Source organism: Notolabrus celidotus, chromosome 22, assembly GCF_009762535.1.
Source record: "Notolabrus celidotus isolate fNotCel1 chromosome 22, fNotCel1.pri, whole genome shotgun sequence".
NCBI lineage: Eukaryota > Metazoa > Chordata > Actinopteri > Labriformes > Labridae > Notolabrus > Notolabrus celidotus.
The window spans coordinates 12281118-12308439 of NC_048293.1; the positions used below are offsets into that span (position 1 = coordinate 12281118).

Genomic DNA, 27322 nt, shown 5'->3' on the forward strand with positions numbered 1-27322 from the left:
CTAATTCATTGCCTAGTCCCCATGTTGTCTCAGATCAGGACAGATGTGTGTGTTTTACTATTAGAACTATAAAAGAGATGAGAACTGATTGTTGCACCACACGTCCCTTTATCGGAAACACAGCAGCTCGTCTGATCTCCTTGTAGCTTAGCCTTCGTCTCATCCTAACTTTGTTCAGCCTTTTCATCCTCCTCGTCTCCAACCTTTCATCCCTTCCACCCCGCTGAGAAGCACCTGTTTTGACCAACTCATGTGGTTTAGTTTTCAGAACAAACAGCAGTTTTAGAAAGGATAGCGGCTCCTCTGAAGGCTGAGGAGAATGGAGTCTGAATGAATAATATGGTGGATGTTAGCTGCATAACAACAGTTGCTGCCTCAGAACAATAGGTTTAATCATGGAGAGTGGTGAATATTCATAGAGGAAGGCTGCCACCTGGTGGTGAAGAATATAAGGGTAATCTATTTGAAGGAGTATGTTAAACCTCTGTTACATTTTTTGTCTTTTTTCTATTAAAACAATTGTTTATTCCTATTGGGTCAGGCTTTCTGATTCACTACTTTTTTTTTCCTAATCTTAGAGCATCCAATTAATTTATCTGTCCTCCTCACAGTGGCAGGAGCTGATCCCTACATGCCCAGCCAGATTCCCGGCAGTGGTATGCAGGACATGTATGGTCGACCCCCATCAGCCTTGAGCATGAGCCAGCGCTCACAGTACCCCTACGGGCCAGGCTACGACCGCAGGTAAGCACACAGATCAACAGAAGACAGTCTCATTATATCTTAATGAGCTCTTAACATATGACTCTTATGTATGTGCCTTCAAATATTGGTAACCCATAAAATACAGCAGCCTCCAATACTGACCCCCCGCACACTTGCACTTACTCTGTTTTTATGTTTGCATGGGAGGTCTGGCACATAGAATGTCATCAGAACCTGAGTGTGGAATGAGAGTGGGTTGTTCGAACTTCTAACAGCTGGTCTGGCTTACTGACCAGATGTAACGTTCAAGTTACCACTAATTAAAATTAATTGTTTATCGTTCGTCATGGTGGACATTGCGCATATTAATGTTTGGTGTTGTAACTGGCAAAGACAGGAACTGCTTTTATCAAGATAGAAACAATACATTGATACAGAAATACATACAAATGTTCAGTAAATAAGTAAGTATAAGTAACCCCATAACTATCCCATTTCCAGTCGTAAAACTGCATGCTTTATTTTTGTCTTATTATGTTCTGTTTTATATAAAGAAGTAAACTATTTCAGATTAGCCTATTAGCACCAGATTCAAAATAATTAGATGCTGCTGTTGGCCTGAAACCTCAAACTTGTGTTTTTTAAATAACAAAACACTTAACAGGATTCAGTCACAAGCTCTTTTTTTATAACTTTATTTTTGTTGTTTTATAACAAGTATATAACAAACAATAGTGAAAACACAAGACAGACAGTTGTCATCAAACAAACAAACAAATAGTGGGGTGGTGAGCTGTGTTATTCAATAGTATGAATGTGTAGTTCCCTAGTGTCCAAGAATTTCTTTAAAATCCTTAAGGTCCTGTTAGTTCAAGATTGTCCACAGGAGGCATTAACAAGACCTTTTCCACAGCAGAATGCAAGAAAACATAGACATCATTACATGTTCATATAAGTTGTCCAGTTCCTCCAATATTTTAACCTTTTTTCCGTTGCATGTCTTAGAGAGAAAGTCAGTTGCTCCATACAATACATTTCTTAGATAATTTCTTTCCAGTCAGTGATTGTTGGCACAAGCTCTTTTTAATGCTTTTCATTGGCTGAAATTTTTGTAAAGCCCACTCGCAGACACTAAGGGTAAACATAAGATTATGAGTAGTTATAAGGTTTCTACCATATTTTTATATGCTAAATGGTTATTTAACCATTGTTTCACAAAGTTCCTGCTTCGCAGTGGAATCTGATCCCTCTACCTTGATGAAGAGAGCTTCACTCAGCTGTGTGTGTGACTTCAAACAGAGTTCACTCAATGGCAGAGTGGAAGAGCGGAGGCACCTGGATGTGTTTAATAGAAGTTGCTCCAATTAATACCTTTGTTTGAAATTATGAACTCACTCTACCTCTATTTGAGACAGGTGTCTAAATAAGACATGCTTTTAATTATTTTTTGATCAAAGTGCTTGCTGTCCTGCTGCACTGAGGGGGAGAGAAATCGACAGACCTCTGTTATTATAATCACTCACAAGTGCAGATTTGTGGGCCTGTGGAGTTAGTAAATATTTGTTTGAATTGTTGTTTCAACCTTTAGTTTCATCCATAAAGCCAGCAAAAGCAGCAAAGTCCTCCCAATCCTTCCTGTCTCTCACTGAGGTGCAGATTTCTTAATGCATTATACTGACAAACTTCAAATTTCCTATGAGGAACTTCTGTTTTGGGCGATTTTGGTACCTTTTGAAGAAAAAGCAGCACCTCTCATCTCTTTGCTGATCTTGTCCTGTATATGTATAGGTAATGTTTCCTAACAATAGTTTCTCCTTCTACTGTCCTTTTAACAATCAACTGTATCATTAACTATACATATTTGCAGTAGAAAGTTTAAAAAAGTCTGTTTTTGCACATGCTATAAATCTTGGTGAGACACCTACCCCACAGTCTACATTAAAAGTACATTATAGAAATCGTCAGGCTTGCTGCTTATGTTCTGGTCTGCTTCTTCAGGTCATAAAAATCCCCACTATTTATTTTAGCCTGTTTCATAACCAGCTAAAAACGTCTCCCAAGGACTTTAAGGGAGACTCTGAGATGCCGTGCTTGCGTGCTGTGGATCCTCTCAATGTCTCAACATCATCAGAGGAGTGTCATGCTGCTGCTCATCCTGATTTTTGTTGTGCAAACTTGACAGTCTGACAGCATTAAAGTCCTGCTGTTTTCTCTGTGGCACCATGGCGATCAGTAAATGTGGCATGTTGCGTTTGAGTGAAAGCAAAAAAAAACAGGTGCCTCACTACACAGACACCAGACGAGCAATGAATACATACCAGCGTCTAATTGAGACTAGTGATAATCTGTCAAAACTTGCAGCCACAGTGGACTTGTAAAAGGGACTCTGAATTAATTAGGATCAGCATTTATTGGAAGTTTCACTGTGTTTCCTTTGTTTGATCCTCAGACCGGACCATATGATGGGGATGGAGGGAAGCATGGGCCCCCCTGGGAGTCAGAACAGCATGGGGCCCTCTAACAGCGATGGCAGCATGTACTCTCCAAGCAGATACCCTTCACAGCAGAGGTCTGTGAGCTCCTGATTTTGTGTCCTAACCATAGCAAAAGTGAATGTCTTTATGTAACGGTGCTGATCATTTACATATCAAAGTAATGAGTCATACAATCCTCCTCTTCCCTCTGTGGTGTTTCAGACATGATGGCTACAGTCAGCAGTTTCCTGGTATGCCATACGGGATGCATCCGTCAGGGATGTACCCACAGCAACAGGTGAGAGAGAGCACGTTCCTATTTATTTATTTATTTATATTTAGCTCTGTTTACCCCTAACTCAGAGATGACGATTCAGAGGTTCAACAGTGTTCTGCGAGGACTTTGTATATTAAAGGAACATTTTATAAGCCAACCAAGATGAGAAGATAACATCAGTTATGAACATGAAGTTTCCAAAGATTACTTCAACTTCATTTATGAGTAATATATTTAATAATAATAATAATAATAATAATAATAATAATAATAATAATACATTTTATTTAGAAGCGCCTTTCAGAGCACTCAAGGTCGCTTTACAGACAGATAAAAAACACAATAAATAAAATCAATACATAACTTATATATTATCTTATTTGTGACATTTTAGCCCATTTTTATGAAGGGGGCAATGCTGTGTTTTTGCTAAACCACCTTCTTAATCTATATTTACCCTCTCCCTCACTCCCTGGCTTGACTTCTTTGGGGACCATTTTCAAAAAGAGTTTTTGTTATATGAGCCGCTACTATGTTTTTGTGTTTTTATTGTTATATTTTTGGGCATTTGTGCCTTTATTTGTGAGGACAACTGAAAAGAGACCTAGGCTAATGGCCCCCCAAGCCGCTGCTATGTTAATAAAGGATCGATCAGTGGTCCACAGACAGGACTACATGGGTGTTATCTAACTTACTGTGGTGTATGTTTTTATTTGATGCTTTTTTTTCTTATATGAGTTTTTTAAACTGACCATCTCCAGTTTGATTTAAATTTAGAACCACCTGGAGACTAGTTTAAACCAAAATTTAAAAACTACCAACAGCCTTAAGCAGAGGAAATTACAAACCTGACATAAACAATTACAAAAGAAGCCAACGTGCAAAGAAGCCTACCTGTTTTTGCTGTGATCTGTGAATCTGGTTGACTTTTTTTTTTCATTGTTAAACTGATTTGATTTAGCTTCTTCGTTTTTATTCCCGACACTCTGCAGTAGTTTGAGCTGCATCTTATGATAATCATAAAAATGATTTTAAATTTTGTAACATTACTGAAGCAGCAGATTGATTAGAAAGGATTCTGCAATATCTTTTTCCTAATGGGAAAAAAAACACTCACCATTAATCTCTTGTCTCATCAGGGCTACAAGCGGCCCATGGACGGCATGTACGGCCCCCCTCCCAAGAGACACGAGAGTGACATTTACGCCATGCAGTATGGCAACCAGCAGCCAGACGTGTATAACCACTATGGAGGAGGGTACTCGGGCCCTGAACACAGACCCCTCCAGGGACAATTCCCCTTCCCCTACCCCAGAGACCGAATGGCCCCCTCAGGTCAGAGCCAGCACAGTATGATGGGCGGAGGGCCAACTCCTAACCATGCTTCTGATGGCCCCAACATGTGGCCCTCCAGGACAGACCTTGGCTACCCCTACGCAAACAGGCAGGGCCCCCCCTCACAAATGCCACCTTATGGCTCAATGAGCAGAGATGACATGGACGGGCGGCCGGGGCAGGAGCCATGGCACCGTCAATCTGCCTACATGACATCATCAGGTGGGATGGCCACCCTGTCGTCACGCCAACCATCTCCTTATTCCAACTCTCCCTCCATGGCAAACCACCTGCCCAGGGCCCCCAGCCCGGGGTCCTTCCAGAGATCCATAGACTCTCGAATGTCACCCAGCAAAGCACCATTCATGTCCTCCATGAAGATGCATAAGCCTGGGATGAGCATGATGGGCCCTCAGGGCAGCGGACCCCTTGGTCAGTTTCCTCCAAATCTGAGGCGGGACCTCAACTACCCACCGGGTTCAGTGGAGTCCTCCTTGCCGACCATGAAGCCTCGACGCAAGCTCAACTCCAAGGACACTGGTGAGTCCTATTTGTTTATTTCTCTTACATTTTTAAGAGGGCTGTGATGTGGTTAGATCCATGAAGCTCTAACCACATGTGTTGAATGTTTAATTTTGGCTATTAGCCTGAAGAGTGCCACATTACAGTATTTTCATCCCATAAAACCAACATTTTCTGTCTACCTTTGACAGCTCAACAAAAAATCCAGTTAGAACTAGCACAACATGGGGTACATTTTTTTGATAGGACTTGCATTGATCTACTCTGTTCAGCCTTCTCTTTCATCATTTGGACAATGTATGATCACCTTTCTTTTTTTCTTCCTGGCTCCAAAAACCCCACTGTTTTAATCCCAGGAACGCCTGAGGCCTGGCGCGTGATGATGTCTCTGAAGTCAGGCCTGCTGGCAGAGAGCACATGGGCACTAGACACCATCAACATCCTGCTGTACGACGACAGCACTGTGGCCTCCTTTAACCTCTCCCAGGTAAAAACCGAAACCATGACTGCTGACGAACAGAGGGATTCATGTAGTCTGCTAACACATGCTGTGACGTGATGACATACAGTGTGTCTCTTTAAATCTGATATTGTAGTTTAACATTGTCTATTTCAGTAAGGAGGGCTGTACTTAGAGGGACATTATGCATTTCTGACTTGTTGTTAAAGTTGAATGGTTTAAGGATTTTATTACTATGTGAAAAAAGGGGTTGAAAGTAAGTCTTGGCCTTCATACAACATCTTAGCTTGCTTGGGAACACATTTGATTTCCTGTTGCTTAAACTGATGTCATGGTTTTATCTTTCCTGACCAGTTGCCTGGATTCCTCGAGCTCATTGTGGAGTATTTCCGTCGTTGCCTGATCGAGATCTTTGGCATCCTGGAAGAGTTTGAGGTGGGGGCCTTGCCTCAGAAAACCTTATTGGACCCCTCTGCTAAGCAGAAAGAAGAAGCCATCCCAGAGCTGGAAGCAGATTCTGCTGTCCAACCTGAACCTGAACCTGAACCTGCACCTGCACCTGAACCTGCTCCCGCACCAGAGACTCAAGTGGAACAAGCAGGAGGTGCAGTGGAGGAAGCATTACCAGTTAATGCAGATCCAGAGGCAGTTGAGGTGAAATGTGAGAAGGAGGAGTCAGAGGTTAGTTTAAAGAAGGAGGGTGATAAAGAGGACAAAGAGAAAGAGGGAAAAGAAGAAGAAGTAGAAGAACGGGAAAAAGCAACAGAGAGTAAAAAGGACTGTGCAGACTTGCCTGTTGCAGAGCTAGAACCAAAACCTAAACAAGCCAGTAAATACGATAAGTTCCCTGTTAAGATTGTACATAAAGAGGACCTGATTGAGGACATGACAGAGCACTTAGGTTATGTCACTGAGTTCACCAGCGGGTTGCTCCACTGGCAGGCTGGTGGCGGGGATTCCACGGCACACATTCAGACACAATTTGAGCCCCGGTGTGATCCACCCACCAGAACCCAGGACAAGAAAAGACAAGAAAATGACAAAGAAAACAAGGAGGACGATGCACAGGAACAACTTCTGAAACATATCACGGCTACCATTGATGATGTTCTCTGTGCGCGAGTTGACGCTCTTTCTTATGCTCACCCTGCGCGCACCCTGCCATCTTACCCCTTTAGAGTGCATTCAGACGGGGAGCAGGACCGCATCACCCTGCTGGAAGATGAGCCCCGCTGCCTGGATGAGGCTCCGCTCACCATCACCTCTGACTGGCAGGACACACTGGCCAAGCGCTGCCTCTGTGTCTCCAACATAGTCCGGAGCCTCTCCTTCATTCCTGGGAATGACTGTGAGATGTCACGCCACCCAGCTCTGGTTCTCCTTCTGGGCAGGCTGCTCTTGCTGCACCACCAGCACCCAGAAAGGAACCGTTCGCCACCCACCTACCAGAGAGACGAGCAGCAGGAGCAGGGTCTGTCCAGCAGCAAAGAGGAGTGGTGGTGGGAGTGTCTGAGTCTGCTCAGGGAGAACGCCATGGTCACTCTGGCCAACATCTCGGGACAGCTGGATTTCTCATGCTGCCCCGACACCATCTGCCTCCCCATCTTGGATGGCCTCCTCCACTGGATGGTGTGCCCTTCAGCTGAAGCCCAGGACCCCTTCCCCTCAGCGACCCCCCACTCCCAGCTCACGCCCCAGAGGCTGGTGCTGGAGTGCCTCTGCAAGCTGAGCATCCAGGGCGGCAACGTTGACCTCCTGCTAGCCACACCGCCTTTCAGCCGGCAGGAGAAACTCTTCACTGTCTTGGTCCGCTACGTGGGTCAGAGAAAGGCGCAGGTGTACAGGGAGATGGCCGTAGCCGTCCTCTCCCACCTGGCTCAAGGAGATCCAATGGCTGCACGTGCCATAGCCATGCAGAAAGGCAGCGTGGGTAATTTGGTTGGCTTCTTGGAGGATGGTGTCAGCATGGCACAGTACCAACAGAACACTCACAGCCTGCTGCACATGGGGCACCCACCCATGGACCCACCTAGCATAAACATGATGTGCAGAGCAGCAAAAGGCCTGTTAGCTATGGCTAAAGTGGAGGAGAACAAGACAGAGTTTGTGCTTTATGAAAGCAGATTATTAGACCTCTCCATCTCCTCGGTGCTCAACACAGGAGTGGTGGGTTTCATTTGCCAAGTTCTCTTTCACTTAGGGAAATCATGACAAAAGGAGAGGCAGGACTCGTGGCATGGCGGACACTAAATATTTCTGTGTTTTTCTATTTTTATTTATCAAAATGACAGAAAATGTTTGTTTTTTTAAAAGAAATATCCACATAAACAAAATATCTCTATATATGTATAGCTTCGGGGCCCTGTTAAAAAAAAGAAGTGGCTTTGGGATTTGAAAGCTCATTTTAATACAAATATTTAATACCTGCTGGTGTTGGATTGCTACATTTGATATTCTGTTTGGCATTTGTTTTCGTTTGTTTACTTTTTCAGCCAAAGCTGCCACCAGATTTTGGTGCTGATTTACGTGGTTCCTTTAGAGTCGATGAGTCGTTGAGATGTTTTTCAGTTTTATATATGCTAATATACTCATCAACATTTTGTTAATGGAGAGTATTTATTTAAAATGTGACACTGTACAGTAGTTTGAACTTTTTTGCCAACACTCATGGGGGAAAAAACACTGACTTTTTCAATTGAAATGTATATGTCTCCATCGCTGGAAGATAAAATTGTGCAATAGGACTAGAGCAAGTTGTCCCTTTTTGAGAACAAGGAGATGTAACTCTTTAAAGACACCTGCAGTGTGTGCTTAAGGCCATGAGGAGGCAGCATTGCACCAGCCAAACAACATGAGAAGCGTGTCTGTCTAAAGAAGTGTCTAATTTATCAATCATAGCCTCAGCGACGTTCACAGATGGACTTTGTGTTTCCTAAGCACTTGTGTTATGTCTGTATTTTTTCATCACTGTGTATATAAACCGTACGATGGGCGCACATATTTCTTTCAGTCTCAATTGAGCATAGCAAGAGATGGGACTTTGTGACTATAACAAATGCTTTTATTGTTGGTAAAATTTGTTATTGTTATTATACATATTTTGTTAATGGGGTCAAATATTTGAACATTGCAGATGTACCTGATGTTTCAATGTAAAATTCCTGTATGCATTGTATTATAGCTGAGAAAACAATCGCTTTGGTAATCAAACATGGAAGTGCCAGGGTGAGAGGATATGTAGGAGAGGCTACTTTATGAAACTGAACACATTTCTGTTCGTTACTGTCCTCCATTCATGTCAATGGGCATATTTTTAAATCTACATAATGCTCTAAAAGAAACGTGTGAAAAGAACCTTCAAAATGTCCTGAAAGCTCATTGTAAACTTTGCCTTTTTTTCGTATGACTCCATGTCTCTCTTTTATTCAGTAAACACATTTATACTCTGTGCTGCACATGTCACAAATAAATGTACGATGAACATCGTTACGCACCGGAGACGTTGCATTATGTCCAGACAATCTTAGGCCAATAAAACAAACATCAACTGCTTACATGGACTCCTTTATTGATTTGATTCTGAATAATTTAATGACTGTCTTAACTGACTCCCCCAGCCTCACAGTGACTGGAACACTGCAACACACACAAGTCCAGAGGACACATGATAAGAAGTGCTGGACATCGAGTGATTCACCTTTAAGGTAAAGACAGCACCTTTTCAAGTGTTAGTATTTGCACTTTTATCAGGGGTGGCTGTGGCTCAGTGGTAGAGTCGGTCATCTCTCAGTCTGAAGGTTGTTATCAATCCAGCTCACGCAGTCACATGCCGAGGTGTCCTTGGGCAAAACACAGAACCCTAAATATCTGCTAGTGACACAGATAGTCATTGGTTCGTGAATGGGATTAGTTCACTCTGATGGTCTCCTACTATTGTATCCTCTGCCATCAGAATGAACTAATTCCAATGCGTGAATGAGACAAGTAGTGTAAAAGCACTTTGATGGGTCAGACAGACGAGAAAATCCATCAATCAATCAATCTTTATATATAAATCGCGTCAAATAACAAATGTTATTTCAAGATGCTTTACAAACACAGCAGGTCTAGACCATACTCTATGTTAAATTCTTAACAAAGACCCACTATCATCAACGTTCGGTTGGGGCAGATGGCCGTCCAACGTGAGTCTAGTTCTGCTAAAGGTTTCTGTCTGTTTAAAGGAAGTTTTTAACGTTATAAATACTGCAAAATGCTCTACTCATGGTGGATTTAGATTAGATCAGACTAAGTCCTGTCTGTAAGATGGGACTGGATCTGATCCTGTCTTTATGTTGGGTCTTTGTTTATAAGTTAACATAGAGTATGTTCTAGACCTGCTATGATTGTAAAAGTGTCTTGAGATAACATTTGTTGTGATTTGGCGCTATACAAAGAAAGATTGATTGATAGATTGATTGATTAAGACAGAATAAGATCCAGTCTCATCTTACAGACAGGACTCTGTTCACATCTTAATCCACCATGAGCCGAGCACTTTGTTGCACTTAGCAAGTTGCAGTGTTAAGGAAAAACTTCTTTTGACAGGCAGAAACCTCGAGCAGAACTGGACTCATGTTAGACAGCCATCTGCCTTGAACAAGTTGGGGTTGGAAATAGAGAGACAGGGGGATGGAGAGAGAGGGATGATAGTGGTGAGACAGATAGTAGTAGTTGTGGCATCTGGAGTCTGGCACATCCACAGCAGTAGGCCATCTACGGCAGTGGCTCAGAGGAACCTACGAGACAAGGGAGCTCAGGGACTCCAGAAAGGTCTATGGTTTGTAATTATAAGCACTAGTCCATCAATGTTATGATGTCAGAGGCCAGTTCTGGTCATGTGCTTAACTTTATTTCTAGATAATTTAAAACTTTTGAACCTCAAAAACCTGAAAAAATTAGACCATTTAAAAGTATTGTTAATAAAATGCATTTTATGATATAATTGTCAGCATTTGTAGGAACAGTGAGAAAAGTTACATCTAAAAGAGGTTGTTTCTGTACTACAAGATGCATCTGTTCCAGCTCATGACTCTTAAATGAAATACATTTGTTTGATTTAGTTCCTCTGATTCTCAGTTGGTTGATGAATTTCTGAGGCTCTAAATCTTTAGTTCAGAGACTCTTGGCTCCATGATCTAACTCCCTGGTTTGAGTCCCTCTAAACAGATTCCTGTAACTAAAAATTAGGAGAGCTGAACTTTAGCAGCTCCTGTCAGCAGATCACTCCTCTTAGTTTCTCTGTTATGAAAGCAGTTGATGACATTAACACCATGCCTCATCATAATGTTGTAAGGAGGCCTTTTTATTCAGGGAGGACATTACCCAAACAAAAGAAAAATACATCTTAGATAGTAGAGCACATGTACTCTATCTCCAGTAGACTGTTATCACAGCAGACATTTGGACTGTTCATTCTATGATAAGCATGGGCAGTACTTCAAATCTTAAAAATAACTTATTGGGTTGCCAAAGACCAGAGTTATGTCAAAACATGGGCCAGGAACCTTCAGGAGCATTTATTAGTCTGAAAGAATTCCCTGGAGATGAACTGAGTCTGGTGCAATACAATTTAATGCTGTCTTAAAATCAGCAACAGCAATAAATTGAGCCGGTGCTTAAACAAAATTGATTTAGAGTTTATAAAATTCCTTCATATTTTCTGACTTTCTAGCTCCTCCTATTTCCTCCTCCTCCTTTTTAAAATGAACCCAATACTCTCTCTCTCTACATTGTCTCCTGGGATCTCCAGATCTTTGCCTTTTATGTTCTCCAAAAACACAAAATCCTGTCCTGCAGCCAGGCAACCGCAGCAGAGCTGGTGAGTGCATCTTGAAGTTGCTGATCACTATAGAGTTACTTAAACCATAGGGATAGTGATAATAGCAACAATGTTCAAAGTTCTGACATTTGCCTTATTTATATTCAAAGGTGTATCAACTGCAAAGAAGGAGAGCAATGTCAGAGGACAGAAAAGTCCACATAAATATTACTACTTGAAAATGTTTTGGAAATGTTTCTAATTGTGACTCTTTTTTTTCACACTTCACAGATGATTGTTTGCCCAGGCATATAAGACTCTTACTATGTTTTCTAGCATTGAATTATAAGAAAGAAATGTTGAATAAAGACACCACACGCCAGAGGGTACACACATTTTCGGTGGCACTGAATCTGATTGAACCCATTACTGTTCTTTCTCCCTTTACTCTGTTTAATTCAAAGAACCCTTAGTTTGTTTATTCCCACAATAGTCAGTTTCCTCTTTTGCGTGACTTTGACGTCTTTCTCTGTCTCCTTTTCTTTGCCAGGGGAAATGTGGGCATAGTATCAAATCCTATTTTAAGCTGCCTTTAATAATAGAATTTCTGAGGATGAAAACAAAGGCAATAAACACGCTGAGTTTCAAAGAATGATTGGTTGCAGAATTGTAGTCACTCATCTTCTTATTAAAATCTGACACCTCAAAACTGCTTACAGCCGGCCTCAGAGGTGTTTTACAACCTGATTAGTTTCAGTTTCTCTGAAGTGAAACTATTCAGATGCTTTTGAGGTATGTCTTCAACTGTTGCAGCACTGTTTTGATTGTATGCACCTGCACATTCTATCCAGAGCCTACAGACCTGAGTGTTTTCCCTTTCAGCCAGTTATTTCAAGTTCAGATGGAAAGTGGGATGCTGTACTTTTTTGGTGATGGAGGATGCGTTTCACGTAGGCAGCCAACCGCAGGAGAAAAACCTCCCACACTCCTGTGCCTCTGAGAAGCTGAGTCATCGAGCTCTGACAGGATGGATGTGGTGGCTGAGGGGAAGCCGGGCCCGTCATTGGCTCTTGCTGGCCCGGGTACACTGCCCTGCTGCCTCTCACCGCTAACGTAGGTAGATGAATGAGCTCTGGGTGAAAACAAAAGGGAGTGCTGTGACCTTTTCCTGGGACGTGTTACAATATGTGTGAGGGCACTGTGATGTGGAATGTGTTTTTTTACAGGCTGAGCATCAAAAATTATGGCAATAAGGGCTACATTAGACTCATGATTCGACTGTGTTATTTCATCATGTGCAGCTTATCTAAATGAAACAATGTGAATGAGTGCTGTGATTCAGGCTTTGTTGTTCTTGGACTGAGCCTCAAAGGCCCTCTCATGTCCGCCCAGTTCCTTACACAAACAAAACCTTAGCCGTATGTCATCACATTGCTTAACAAGCCCCACTCTTAGGGAATTAATCAGGCAGGTTTACAGTTCATTAGTAACCATTTAAAACATCCATAGCTCCCCAACTGACTAAGTGAAACATGCCCCTTGAAAGCTTTGTATCATGCCTTGCAGCCTGGCCAATCATGCTCTCATGCAGTTTGCAGATGCTTTAACTCGGCCAATTTCAAGTAATCCACATGACCACTTACTTTGAAATGTTTCAGCATCAAGCTCTCTATGTATGATGTCATGTAGTCTGTGGGCAGTCTGGTGTTGGTGTTTTTCTTTTCCAATCTGATAAGTTTGCTTAATGCTTATTTCCACTTCTATAAAAACAAATGCATAAAAGTGCAGAGGAAAAGCATGCTTCCCTCTCTCCATGATGTTTGACTCAGAACAATTAAGCCCTCTCACATTTCATGAAATGCAGCCAGACTTATTTTCAGAGCAAATGGATAATTGCACAGCTGTGGGAGTGAATGCACTGAACTGCTCAGGTGACTTCTGAGCTAAGATGAGGAGGTGTGTGCGTGAGTGTTGCCTGTGCGTGTGTGTGTGTGTGCATGCGCGCATGGGCATGTACGTGTGGGTGTTAGGAGGAGGACAGATGACAGAGGAACTGTAGGCTGATGATGAAATTATTTGTACTTGTTCAGGCTGAACAGGAAATTGCATCACAGTAGAACTGCTTTTGGCATGAGTGTTAGGCACGAGCTGTGTCTGTTGTCAGTAGAAACAAGGTTAATGTGGATGATAATGCCCCCATTTATCCAATGATTCATAGTATCACTTTCCTGTTTCATGTTGATTCATACAGTAATTGTACCTCCTGTGCAGGCTGTTATCCAAGGAGCAGTACTGAAGTTTGTTACATGTGAGAAGAGGGATATAGAGGAGCATTAAACTGCAGTTTTTTCTGTCAGGGGGACACTTGAACACACTCTCTTGAATCATTTAGAGCCTAACATGATCCCATCCTCAAGACTGAAATAGTCAAGACTGACATACCCACTCACAGAAAATTAGATTTTATTGGCTCACATTCTGAAAATCATCAGACACTGAATATTAGTTTCATCTGCTTGCAGTTTTAGGTGCCTCATCAATAGTTTTAAATACATGCTTACATTTGTAGACTTTTGGAAACATAATTTGGGGTCACTGTTGTAGAAATCTGTGCAATAAAGGGAATTTCAGGAGCTTCAGAAAATGACAGGGTCATACCTTACCAAGACAAATAGACCAACAATGTCATGAGGATAGAGAGGATGGAGAGGAAAGAGAGAAGAGATTAAATGCAGCAAAGGGCTGTAACAGACCCAGGCTGCTGTGGTAGGAATTTAGCCTTAGATTAAGGTATGCACCCTGGTCAAGGTGAGCAACAAGGCTGCCCATGACCTGCACACTTCAAGGAGTTGAGGAGAAGTTGGAATTTCATATACCTAACCACAAGAGTATTAATGTATTAATTTATTACAGATCCTGAGTAATATCCTCAACTGTTACGCATATTTATAAGTAATCACCTGACTGTGTTAAATACTTGATTCTGATTGGTCAAAACTCTGTAACAATGTTAATTCATTTTCAATAGCAAGAGATACGCAAGGGACAACCAGATCACACATTTCATATCAAATGAATCCATGGAAAGAAGTCAGGTCAGGCACAGATTTCACCACTTGCTTTTTCCATTGTGGCAAAAACATTACTTGCTGATAGCATTGGTAGACAACATGGAGGTTATTTCTAGTATTAATCTCTGTTTATTAGGAGAGCACAAAACTTTAGATTCACAGTTAGTACCTTATACAGGTGCAGCTGTTATTTTCAGCATCTGTTCAGAATGCGCTTGGACAAACGCTAATGATTTGACTGAAACCATGACTGAAAATGTTGGTTTTAATGTAATTTATTATAGCAAGAGAGGCTAATGCTATGGAAGCACCACAGACCATCACATCTAGGAGACTATTATTATAAAGAGATCATTTTAAATTAAAAATAAATAAATAAATAAAAGCGATAGTTAGTGTCAACTTGTGTTTGTTTAGTTGCATGACAGTATTTTCTGCAGTTTCAGCAAGTTTGAGGTCCTAAATATGTTTACAGGGTTTTGGTCTGATTCAAAATAAAGTACAGCTTATCCATACTTATTACAAAAGTGAACATTCTGCCAAGTGTAAAAGTATTTTAGTAGTTCAACTTCAAGCCCCAAGGTGAAGACTTTCTGCTGCTCTACGTGCAGAAGAAACAGTCGTATTTAAGAAGGGTTGAGTCATTGTAACTTTTGATCTTTGATTACATTTTTTTTACATTAAAGCTGGGGTTGGTAGTCTTGGAAAACTAGCATGAATTTGAATGTAGCAATTCCTCATGACTCCGTCTAACCCCTCCCCTGCTCCCCGCGGAGCTCCTCCAAAACGACGCCCCCACTCGCATGCACAAGCGCCGCTGATTTGCGACCATATGATGGTGACTGATTCAAAACCGGTCCTCACCAAAACATTATCATAGTGAAAGTTAAGAACACAAACAAACATGGCTGCTGTTACTCACAACTGTTCTGCTAGCATTATCCAGCTGTACTGGTGACACGATATCAGGAGAAAAGTTATAACACATATAATACTGTAACAGCTCTACTGTTTGTTAAAAGTGTTCAATGTAGATGTTCTTAATTCCTACAGTGTTGACAGTCAGTGAAGGCATCAGGAGAGGTGTAGAGTGTGCCAGCGGGAAAGAGGAGAGAAAGAGGAGAAGTTTTTCATTCATTCAAACTTTGATTGTTGCTTTGTTGGTTGGCGTGATCACGGCCGACAGTGACCGGTTATTAAAACTCAACATGTTCACAAATAGTCTCGTCATCCCTACAGCATCCGGACGGACGCTACAGTACATATACAATTCTGTAGGACTTACTAAATGTCATTAATTCTTTTGCTTGTCAGAGCCCCCGTGGTGAGAGCTTTTTAGACTCTGATCCGGACTACAGTCCTGAGCAAAGTACCTCATTGGGTCAGAGGGGACAGGCCCGAGGTCGAGTGAGAGGGGCAGTAAATAGAGTCAGGGAAAGCAGAGGCAGGGGATGGGGAGTGGACGCCGGGGAAATGTACGCGCAGGAGGCGGGCAGAACAGCAGGACGGGATTTGAATGGTTTAAAATTTTGGGACCCAAAAACGTGGATTGGTTGGTGTTTTCCCAGGTTTACTCCGGCTGTAGATAGCAGCTTTTTTTCACTCTTTTTTTAGGAACACATTATGTATTGATTGCCATCAGGACATAAAGATAATTTTAACCAGTATGACAAATAGTGTATCCAAATCTCACTACCAACCCCAGCTTTAAGGATAAAACACTTTTAACAAGACACAAATAAAAAACAGCTTTTATTGCAGGAGTGCACTCATGCTTTATTCAGTTGTACCCCAGGGTCACCCCGGGCCCTCCCTCGACACGCCCCTGCTTGTAGGGAAGCCGGAACGGACGCGTAGAGGTCCCATGACCACTGGTTGGGAACCCCTTTAACAGCCCGTCCTCTCTTTGCACCTCCTTAGTAGTGACTTCAGCCTGGGTTGGAGGGGGAGGAGCAGGCTGGGAGGCTCTGCTCTGCTCCCATGTTGATGTTTGTTGTTTGCGAGGGTGGCAGCTCGGTGTGTTAGACAGGGACACTATGTGCACGGATGGGTTGTCGACTGGCCTGACTGCATGCTTCTTGTGGAAAGCAGCAACTTTTTCCGAAAACGCGGCTGAATGAGGGAGATTTACAATGATTTTTTGGCCGTCTGTTGCCGTGAAACCCTCGGACATATGGCTGTAAGGTCCCGCTCGGTTCGGTATGTGCGCAAAGACTCTCTGTGGGTCTCTGTGAGGATGCTGGAGCTCGTCTGAGAACACCCCGTTGAGTGGTCTTTCTCTGGATTCTTCCTTTTTTTTAAAACCAAGTTCTCCGACGAAGAGGAGGAAGGAGGCAATTTTCAAACTATTTTTCTACCCTTTAACTTCTAAAAATGGTGTTATTCGCTTTATCTTCGGTTCGAAACAAACCTGGATAACGAAAGGAGTACAGCGACGTGACAACACCCCGACACGACGGCGGCCAGCGTTACTTTGCTTCGGTAAGACAGCGCTTCAAGTGTCGCTTCAGAACCCAGCCTGGATGTGAAGCCGTGTTGTCTGTAATGTTATGTGTTGACAGCGCTTGCTTTCACTCATACCTTCAGTTTAGCTTCTGCAACGGGGGGAAAAGGTGATACATACACCCCCCCCAAAAGAAAGCGTGTAGCCTTTTGTATGAAGTAAGTGAACAACGAGCTACACACCTCACAGAAGAATTAAAGTTGGCACACGTTTAAACATTAAGTTAGTGCCAGTCCTCTCACCAACTTGCTAGCTGTGTTAGCATTAGCAGCAATATCGATTCAGTTGCTATAAAATGCTAACCAGGTTTCTTGCTAACAAAGGCGCTTTTAATGTGAAGCTAAGGTATTTGTGAGCTTATAGTGAAGTTATTTGGCAAGTTAGCTCACTCAAGTTGTGCCAAACGTGCTGAACTTGAGTCGTAGCTTTACTGGAGCCCAAGTGTTGTATGTTTTTAATGAGCTACTTTAATGTAATGAGGGTTAGCTAGATAGTATTGATAACAGGAAGTGTGTCTTGCACTAAATCAAAAACTTTTTCAGCACTGTTTGGAAACACTGAACTGCTTTATTCTCTCCACAGAGGCACATCTGCCCCGGGATTTATTGAGCTGTGGGGATTTTAAGCAGCACTTCATGCATCTCGGGGTATCTGAGTCCATGAGAGAGTGCGAGTACAGCCAAATAAGCACTCGCAGCTCCACACCAATGGAGACCCCCTATAAAAAAAGGACCCCAAAGAAGAGGAAGTGGGAGTCCTTCCAAGGTCGGAATAAATTTTACTGCGATGGGAGGATTATGATGGCCAAACAGACAGGGGTTTTCTACCTCACCCTTGTCCTCATTCTAGTGACTTGTGGACTTTTCTTCACCTTTGAGTAAGTATTCATGAAAGTTTGTGCTCTTGCTTTTTTTTTTCTCTCCCATCTGCTCCTATGTACTTATGCACACTGACATTGTGGATTAGGGATTTCATTTCATGGGCTCAGCTGTCAGAGAAAAAAGTTTAGATATGGGTCAGTTATGTCACTGGCATCACTGGGTTTATTTCCTATGATCTCCTCGGGGCTCAGGGAGATGTCAGTAAAAAGTGGTTGGGGATTAGACAGAGGCTTCCCTGTTTTTAGGAATGCAGAAGTTAGAATCATAAAGTATCTATAGAAGACGTGGAGCACATTTCCAGGACTGATGATGATGTAAACTACTCTATGATTGCGTTTAAAGGTGTGTTTCCTGCGTTAACTTCTTTATTGCTCATACATTCCCTTGCATGATGTAAAAAGTGGACAGTAGGCTTCAGTTTCAGATTTATCATGGGTGTTTTGGTATGCACGGCTTGTTGTCAGAGTACCCTCCAGCTAAAGGGCTTGTCCTCAAACTACTCAAGTGGGCAAACATTAACTTAACTGAAGCATCCTTGAGCAGGATATTGAATCCTGACCTGTTGCAGGGTTTGCCTCCAGGAAGAAGGGGATTTATGTATGGAGTGTGTAATTTGACCTGTATAATGACAACGTGCTAACTAGCAGAGGGTCGACTTACAGGTTTTGTTTGTTATCAGTCTCAATCAGTTTCCAGGAAACCAGATCTCCAACTATAGGTTATGTCAGCATTTTCCTGAGCTGTCGAATAAGACGGACAAATCTGATTGAATGACATCACCTAGGATTTGGATCTGATTTCAGTGTGTGTGTGTGTGTGCCTATGTGTGCCACTTGCTAACCCTTAATCACAGCCACTCATTCCCAAAGGAGCCCTCTGTCTTGGTCCCACTGCTAGACAAACCTGTAATCAACAGGCAGAATGCAGTGCTTCCTAACACTGTCTCATCCAGCCTCTCATCTTCACCCAGCTGTGTCTGATGTGCATGATGCAGCATGTAGACACAGACTCTGACCTGAGTGCTGGGCTGTACAACCACAGAGAAATAGTGATTACTCAGGAATAATAAGGAGAGAGTTAATGCACTCTCATCTGTCATCCTAGAAAGTCCATCTCTGCTAGATAAGATTCCGGCTTCATCTTGAGATTTGTTGTTCAATCGGGCAGTCTGTATCAGGCTAAAGTGCTTTAGAGCCAGAGAAAGCTTAATAGGCAAAATATGTGCTGTGGTTGATGGCTGCTGTTCAGTATCAGGGTTGTAAAGACAGTTCATGCACAATGATCTGGGGGTAAATCAGATGACAGAAAACTAACTGTCAACATTTTTAAGTAAAAGTTAACCAGTTAATTGAAAAATGATCCGTCAATAAATGAAAAGCATTACATGCAATAACACAATCATGTGCATTTCTGCCCTATCCAAACCACTTCAGTTTGCTATCTGTGCTTGATAAGTCGATTACAGATGCAGTGCTGCACATGTATCAGCAGTGACCTCTGGACCACTTCTTCTTTCAATACTTTGTCACCACAGCACAGATACTGACATAACCCATGATCAAAGGGCAGACTGCTGGAGAGAGGGCACTGCAGGGTAAAACTACAAATGCTACACGACAGAACAGTTGAAAAGGTATGATTGAAACATACTGCAGTGTCCAATCGAACCTGGATGTTCTTCAGCACCCACATGGAGGATGCCAGATGCTTCCTGATGATACCTCTCCCCCTTGTATGGCTTCATTTCCTACACTGTGGCCAGTCAATGGAGCCCAGTGTACTGTCCTCTGCTTGTTGTGACTACAGGGGACATTTTTTAGGAATGCAATGCAACCACAAAGCCACATTTCAGCTTAGATCTGTCCTCCCTGCTCAACTGTCCATGTCCCCAGGCTGACTGAGCCCTCCTGGCTCTCCTCTTGCCCTCCCCTCCTCTGTTCCTCTCAGCTGAAAGCATACATTTATCGGACAGGGTGATAGTCAGCAGACCTGCACGCTGCCTTCTGTTGTCATTAACTGTAATGCGTTTCGATTAGATGTGTTTTTCTAACCCCGCTCGCTTGTTGTCAGCATAGTGAAGCACGGCTCTCCATTCAGTTTGCGAGGGATCCTTCTGTCATTTGAATTGCCTCTGTATCCTATTATAGTTCTTAAATGAGGCTGTGCTTTGAAGACACCTGGTCTTTTTCTATTTAAAGATGCTGTTTTGATCTGTGAAATCCAGACAGAGTCAACAGATGGCGAGTATGTAGTGATAGAGACGTGCACACATTGTGTTCCCGAGGTTTCTCTACATTTTCATTTTTATTTTTTATTTTTTGCTTGTTCTCGCTGACTGTCTGAGGGGTGCTCAGCCATGCACAATAAACTCTGTTAGTGACCCGCAGACTTTGCTCTGTTTATTATTGTGTAGCTGGCTCCCCGCAGACGTCCATGTGTGCTGCTTTTGCACATGTTGCCTTCTCTCCCTTATGTCTTGTGAAAGTCCAGTCTGGCAGATGTTTGAAGTGGTGCTCTGTTTCACTGTTTGTTTTGTTGTGAAAATTGATCTCATAGCCACAAGGAACATGCTTTACATTTTGGATTAGTATAGTTTGAGGATTATTGGAGGGCCATTGTAGGGCTGAGATGAAATGGCTACAATGATACTGGGCTTCATTTATGCTCACAGTTAGGGCGGGGCGATATTGAAAAAGATGTTATCACAATAACATTTTTCACATCAGTCGATATTGATGATTATCACAATAAATATCAAATCATTATTCCATTTAAGTTTAAAAGCAGATTTTTGGTCCTGAGTTAAAGTTGAAGATGGTTTGTTAGCTTGTATCTAGGATTTAGTTCTTTGTGAATTTAATTTTAAAACAAGAAAACATCAAATTGTTTACTGTGTATCAGTTAAGTAGAGTATTGTTTTGAGTCGTGCACTCCCCTGTAAGGTTAGCAAGGGTTACAGGAGGGATGTAGTTTCCCACAGTGCAGTGAATGCATCACGGTTGTTCAGCGTTCATTCGCAGACATTTAATGTCCACCGGTTATTCGCGGTGGACATTAAACGTGTTCACAATGCACAGCAGAAGTTGTCTCCGTACTCTTCCATTACCCACATTCCGAAAGTATATTTAATACATGTAATATATTATTTAATTAGAACTAACGACTCTGCTTTGAGCTGGTAGGTTTCGCGTTTATTCAGTGTCGCTGACGCTCGTTTCAGCTGTGTTTACGTTCCGCTCCAAACGTCTTTAAGCCTGCCCCCCTCTTACCCTGTGATTTGATTGGCTGTTAGTTTTTTTCCTTCTGTTAAATGTTGGGTGGCAGCTAACGCTCCCTTTCCAGTGGTTGGGTTTGTAATTACAGGTTTAAATATATCACATTTTTATTGAACATTTATTATATTTATATTGAGAAAAATTATATCACGATTTTATCACCCAACCCTACTCACACTATATTCTGATGGAAGTTAGGCATTGCATGACTGACAGGAAAAATAAAATTCTGCTCAAGGACACTTTGATATGTTGGCAGAAGAAGTTGGGGATACAGCATCGACCTTGTGTGTATGCACGTGCAACTACTTCTGAGCTTGCCTGTCTTGCTTTTTTTTTTTTTGCATGCCCTTGTGATGTGTGTGTTATGATTGGATGAGACAGTATAGTTAAGAAGCCACCTTGGTCCCTCTTCAATTTAAATAGGCATATTTTAGAACAAATGGTTAATCACACCCAGGGTACTGATGCAGGTCACATGCAATGCTTGCACCATGTACAAAGACTGAGACCTGATTGCAGAGCATGGGTTTTACCCCCCCCCCCTCTCTCTCTCTCTCTCTCTCTCTCTCTCTCTCTCTCTCTCTCTCTCTCTCTCTCTCTCTCTCTCAGTCCTGCATGTCTTTAGATGTCTCCATTAGGGATAGGCATTTCAGACCAAAATACTATTTGATATTCACTGGCATCTATTCGGCAATTATTTGCCCCCCCTAGCAGGATGAGGTGCTGCTAGTAGCGGACACTGACAGTGTATGTCTCGATCTTTACGCCGTTGTTTCTGCGACGTGGCGTGTGTTTTTACATTTTACAGCCATGCTCAGTCTCTGGAAAAACGTGTGTAGTTATGTGAAGTTCAGAAACGCTAATGTTTTCTTCTTTTTTTTTTACTGTTTAATGCAGTTAGTTTTTCTTCTTCTGTTATTTAAAGTGGTTAGCAAACAGCTTTAAGACCCTCTACAGCCACCATCCTGCAGGAATACCGTATTACAACCTGGCAACGGTAAAAACAATTAAAAAATTGTACTTTTAAAATGAGAAAATATTCGCATTAACTCTTAAATTTTTACTAAGTGAACGAATATTCGGTAATCATGTCCCATCCATGGCTCTGTCAAGTATAAAAAAAAGCAAAAATAAGTTCTATATTAATGAACAGTAGGCTGTTTTCATGCTAACATTGTTCCTGCATCAAAAAAACAGAGGGCCCCAGGGCGCTGGTGGCCTAGCGGTCTAAGCGCCCCACATATAGAGGCTATAGTCCTCGTCGCAGAGGACTCCAGTTGGACTCCCGGCCTGTCGACCATTCACTGCATATCTTCCCCCACTCTCTACTCCCCACATTTCCTGTCTCTCTTTGGTTGTCCTGTCAATAAAGGCGAAAAAGTCCAAAAATATATCTTTAAAAAGAACAAAGAACCCAGTCGAGACGGTGTAGCAGTATTTGTGCACTACTGCACACATTTGCCTGTCGTGTCTTGTCATTGGCTGGATTTGTGTGTAATTTGCATACAATATGGTCAAAAGAGCTTTGTGTACTCTAAGCAACTGTTAGTGTTTGCATACAGCAAGAGCTACTGTTAAGGGAAATTGTGAACCCAATGACTTGTTGGAAGTTTCAGTTTATGTAAATTGTATTTGTTGCTTGCAGCACTTTACCAAGTGAAAGAGGAACATCTTGTTACCATTCCTTTACAGCAATAAGGGTACTTGCAAGAACTTACTGTAAACTCCAGTGTATGAGGTGCATCTTTACTAGCTGTTTTGTCATCTATAAAGTGAGCTGGTGTGAGCAATATATCAGGATAAAAAGCAGAGAAAGGTGTTTGATTGTGTTACGTAGGGATGTCAATTTTAAGTATTCTCAGTGATTGATCTTTGGAAATGTGAATGATCAATAATCGATTAATCATTAAAAAATATTGAGTTTTCCTATGTAAAAAAAAATGCCAAATTCGTTTCCCCCCCCATAAATAAAATTTCCAGATCAACTCAACATATATAACTGACAGTAGGGATAGGCGATAATTCGATAACGATAATTATCGGGATAGAATTTTCTCAATATAGATATAACAAATGTTCGGTAAAATTCGATATCTTTAAACCTGTTACACCCGCCCACTGGAAAGGGAGGGGGCGCTAATGTGCCTTAGACGCTAGTTGCCACCTAATGTTTGACAGAAGAAGGAAGGCATTGAACTGCTAATCATGTCGCAGGGTTAGAGGTAGGCAGGGTTAGAGGTAGGCAGGGTTAGAGGTAGGCAGGGTTAAAGATGTTTTGAGCACAGCTGAAACGAGTGACAGCGACACTGAAGACTGAAAAAACTCAAAACCCACCGGCTCACAAGACACAAGTTGACAAACTGTCTTCAACTTTCGCTCCTGTTAAAAAATGCGCTTGTGGAGATCTGGCGCACAGTGGCAGCCGTCAACTAAGTGTCTTTGCAGTGCGCAACACCAGCAAAATTGAAAACAAAAATGCATGTTTTGTGTAAGTTCTTAACAATTAATTAATCCACACTCGATTCATTTTTTACATCCCTAGTGTTACGTGATCTACCCAGAACACGGTATTCGCAAAAGCAAACAACTGGTCACATCACAGAGCATGCTGGGTACACAGTGAGGCAGACCAGCCTAGTGGCACCACTTTGACACAGCTTTTCTCCCTAGGTCATAATAATGCATTTAAAGAAAATAGTGGTTTACTATTAAGTAAATAAAACCAGTGGAGTGCTGGTGTGATAAAAAAAACTCTTTAATTCAAGTGACCAGTGGAGGGGGTGGTGCATGTCTTGGCAAATTGGTGTCAGGCAGTGGGTTTGTCCGTACCTCACAAACATCAGCACTACTCTAAAGGCTGGTTTATACTGGTTTATAGCAGGGGCTGACGCGGACAGGAGCACTACATACTTGTGCGTTGATGTGTCCGTATCGTGAAGCAATTCTCCGCGGAAACGCTTAAGGACAGTGTTGTCTCTCCAATTGTCGGGTCTCCGAAAGTGTTTCCGGCCCAGCTACGATCTCTAGTTACTTTTCCTACAGCGATTCAGAGCATATTTTGTTAATGTACAGTTGATATGTTTTACTGGGTGTCATACAGCAGCCCTAGGCAATTAGCGGCCCGAAAGCAACCCTCGAGTGGCCCGAAAGCAACTGCACTTTCAGATGTGACCAAAACATAAGATGATGTTCCTAATCAGCACTTTTTTTGTTCATATGCACCTTAACGTGCTTGAAGTTATGTGTTTGAAATGTAAAATTTAAAGAAGCAGTATTTCAGCATAGGTTTAGTTTAAGTACTGCTCTTTTATTGTGTTGATGCTCTTTTAGATGTTGCAATATGTTAATAAACTTCCAGTGTGTTTATCTTATCTATTTGTTTTTCTTTTAAATGGTTAACTTTGCTCACTGTCCGCTAAAAATGTCCAGCCCAGCTCATGTCCTTAGTCTGAAAATCCTGCCCGACCAAATATTTAATTGAATAGCCCAATATGGTGTAAATGAGTGAGGTAACATATAATGTAAAAGTGCTTTCCATGGTCAGAAGACTAGAGAAAGCGCTTTAAAAACACAGTCCTTTTACCAATAGGTCAGTCTTTGATTTAACTGTCCTGCACATTCAATCTCATCTAATTTATGTCCTTAAGTAAAGCCTGTAACTGTTTATTTATAGTGCGTGTTGTGAGCTGTACACTGCCTGGCAGTCCAGCACTCTTGTACTCTGTAGAAAGCCCAATAAGAGAGCTCAGGAATCTGTTGCATTCCTGTATAATATTTAAACCTCCTGCTGACAAAGAGGTAGAGATAATGCTCACGCTTCATATAAGATCAGGGTGTATTTGCATATTACTGTAGATAATTACAACCACTGACGTTGCAGCTGCGTCTAAAGTTGTCTAACCTGACTTTTCTTTGGCATATTTATTGTCATTGTTCCTGGTTTGATTAGGAGAAGTTAGGATACATCAGCAGGTTAGCTTTAGCTACAGTGTTGCTTTTGGCTTCTAATGAGGACGGACAGGTTTCTTGTTTTAGTAGAGCAACATGTAAACTGTCATTCACTGAACTGGAAGTGAAGAAAGCCTCATGAGCAGTGCACTAAAAATGTTAATGTTGTGCTTTATTTAAATGACTTTGTATTAGATTAACATGTGTTGCATCTTTTAAGAAGAGTTTTATTATAGAGCTCAGTTCTTGCTCTCATCTGGAGACATGTAACCTGAATATGTGCCTGTATCACCTCTTTATTAGGGCTGTGCTAGATTCTGAATTTTATGAATCATATTTGACGAAGCTTTGACTATTTGTTCCCTTTTTCAGTTCAGTGCCACCTCACCGTCTTTATCAGACATCTTTAAATACATTTTCTACCCTGAAGAGGCATCACAGTTTCCATAGGTGGTGGCTGTAAGCCAAACAATGTGTTAAAATGTGAAACTGCTCTACACTCAGTCTCTTACCAGTTGTAATGGCCAAACATAAGAGGGGCTTTTTTTTTACTACCGTAAATGTTACACCTTACTATCCCATTTGTTTGTCAATGCTTTGTGTCATGTTTCTTTTACCCCTTTCACGCATGGACCACACTTGTAAAAATGATTTCCATTGACTGCATGTGTGAATGTAGTTGTCTGAGTCCATTGAGTCAGACTTTTTTTTTTAGAGTTATATTTTTGGGCATTTTCGCCTTTAATGTGAGAGACAACTGAAGAGAGACAGGAAATGTGGGGAGTAGAGAGTGGGGGAGGACCAAGCGGCAACCTCCGGTCTAAAAATGTGAGTCCAATTCAGAAGTGCTAAAAACTGCAGTTCATCGATGATCCGCTTGAGGCTAGCTCCAGAAGTACCGGAAACCACATACACACCAATTAAAAAAAGCTGATCTTTACAGCAGAAATACACATGTTTACAGCCTGGTACAAAAGAGGAGTGTAGTCTGGATAGCTAATTTCTCTGAAGTTATTGATCTTAAAAGTTTTGCCCAAATAAGGGCATTCCTGACTTGATTGACAGGCGGGCACCCTGTTGCTGTTCGTGAAAAGACTAAAGGCCTGCTTCTTTACACTAGCTCAGACGAAGTTTGGTTGTGTTTAGCATTTCTATTTTTTTTGCTTTTTATAGTAGTGACATTCAAAACAAACAAAATGACTATAGAAAGAAAGAAACAAAACAAAAGGTATCCCGTGCAAACACATGACCCAGTGCAAAAGAAAAACAATAACAGAAACAAAAAAAAAAGGGAAGACGGAAAGAAGGTTTTCAGAAGGGAACTGTTGTTGAGAGATTGATTTAAGAGAATTAAAATTAAATGTTCAGCATTTCCAAGATGGCACCCACCGACAATTGGCTACAAAACATGCGCTTCAGGAACAGATGGGTGACATCACGTAGCATTAGATTAAGGTTCTCTTCCTCGTCACTGTCCAAGTCGGTTGATGTTTCCTTTTTCATACTCTTCTACTTTATATCTGGAAATAGTTCATCAACAAGTTCATTATGAAAGAGTGATAAGACAAAAAACAAAAACACAGCATACATACAAAAGTGCAGATTCTGACAAATAGTTCAGTTTTGTTAGTTTTTGAATGAAAGGTTGAAGCAGAGGAGTTCAGTGATCGCTTGTAATTGGTGGTGCTTAAAAGGTCACACCTACAACCCCGGGGAAACATTCAGAAAAGGACCATGTGACTGCATACTGACAGACTTACTCATCCCACAGTCTGCTTATCAAGTCCACCCTCAATATTAACTCTGTAAACTTGTTGTAAACTTGAAAGTGCTTTTGGTCTTAACATCTTTGGGTGTTGTGGAAAGAAAAAAACAACTCAAAAATTAAATGACAACCATGTTTGTCCATAGGTTTAATATTAAGCGGACATTATAAACACACTCAAATACCTCAGGGAGTGGGTCATCATTTTTCTTCCCTTTTGAACAGAAGATCTTTGGACTCCTGAAAGAACAACTTTATGAATACACCCAACGTTGTGTTTGTCTTTTACTCAAAGAATACTCG

The 27322-nt window shown here is 41.8% G+C and overlaps 2 protein-coding genes across 5 annotated transcripts in view; both read left to right on the plus strand.

The window, feature by feature from the left end:
* The window catches only part of LOC117806641 (AT-rich interactive domain-containing protein 1B-like), a 253799-nt gene extending 244472 nt beyond the window's left edge, over positions 1 to 9327 (plus strand). Inside the window, exons 19-24 of one of the 2 annotated variants that reach the window (XM_034675619.1) lie at positions 612 to 744; positions 3155 to 3274; positions 3402 to 3477; positions 4596 to 5331; positions 5670 to 5800; positions 6128 to 9327. In XM_034675619.1, coding sequence (XP_034531510.1) covers positions 612 to 744; positions 3155 to 3274; positions 3402 to 3477; positions 4596 to 5331; positions 5670 to 5800; positions 6128 to 7984 — 3053 coding nt within the window. In that variant the 3' untranslated portion in view covers positions 7985 to 9327. The remainder of the gene's footprint in view (positions 1 to 611; positions 745 to 3154; positions 3275 to 3401; positions 3478 to 4595; positions 5332 to 5669; positions 5801 to 6127) is intronic. The other variant, XM_034675620.1, reaches the window with a different exon arrangement.
* A 7198-nt stretch (positions 9328 to 16525) lies between these two features.
* Positions 16526 to 27322, plus strand: part of LOC117806300 (probable palmitoyltransferase ZDHHC14) — a 70747-nt gene continuing 59950 nt past the window's right edge. The window contains exons 1-2 of one of the 3 annotated variants that reach the window (XM_034675179.1): positions 16526 to 17125; positions 17730 to 18024. In XM_034675179.1, the coding sequence (XP_034531070.1) occupies positions 17783 to 18024 (242 nt within the window). In that variant the 5' untranslated portion in view covers positions 16526 to 17125; positions 17730 to 17782. Of the gene's footprint in view, positions 17306 to 17729; positions 18025 to 27322 lie in introns of all 3 variants that reach the window. The other 2 variants (XM_034675178.1, XM_034675177.1) reach the window with 2 other exon arrangements.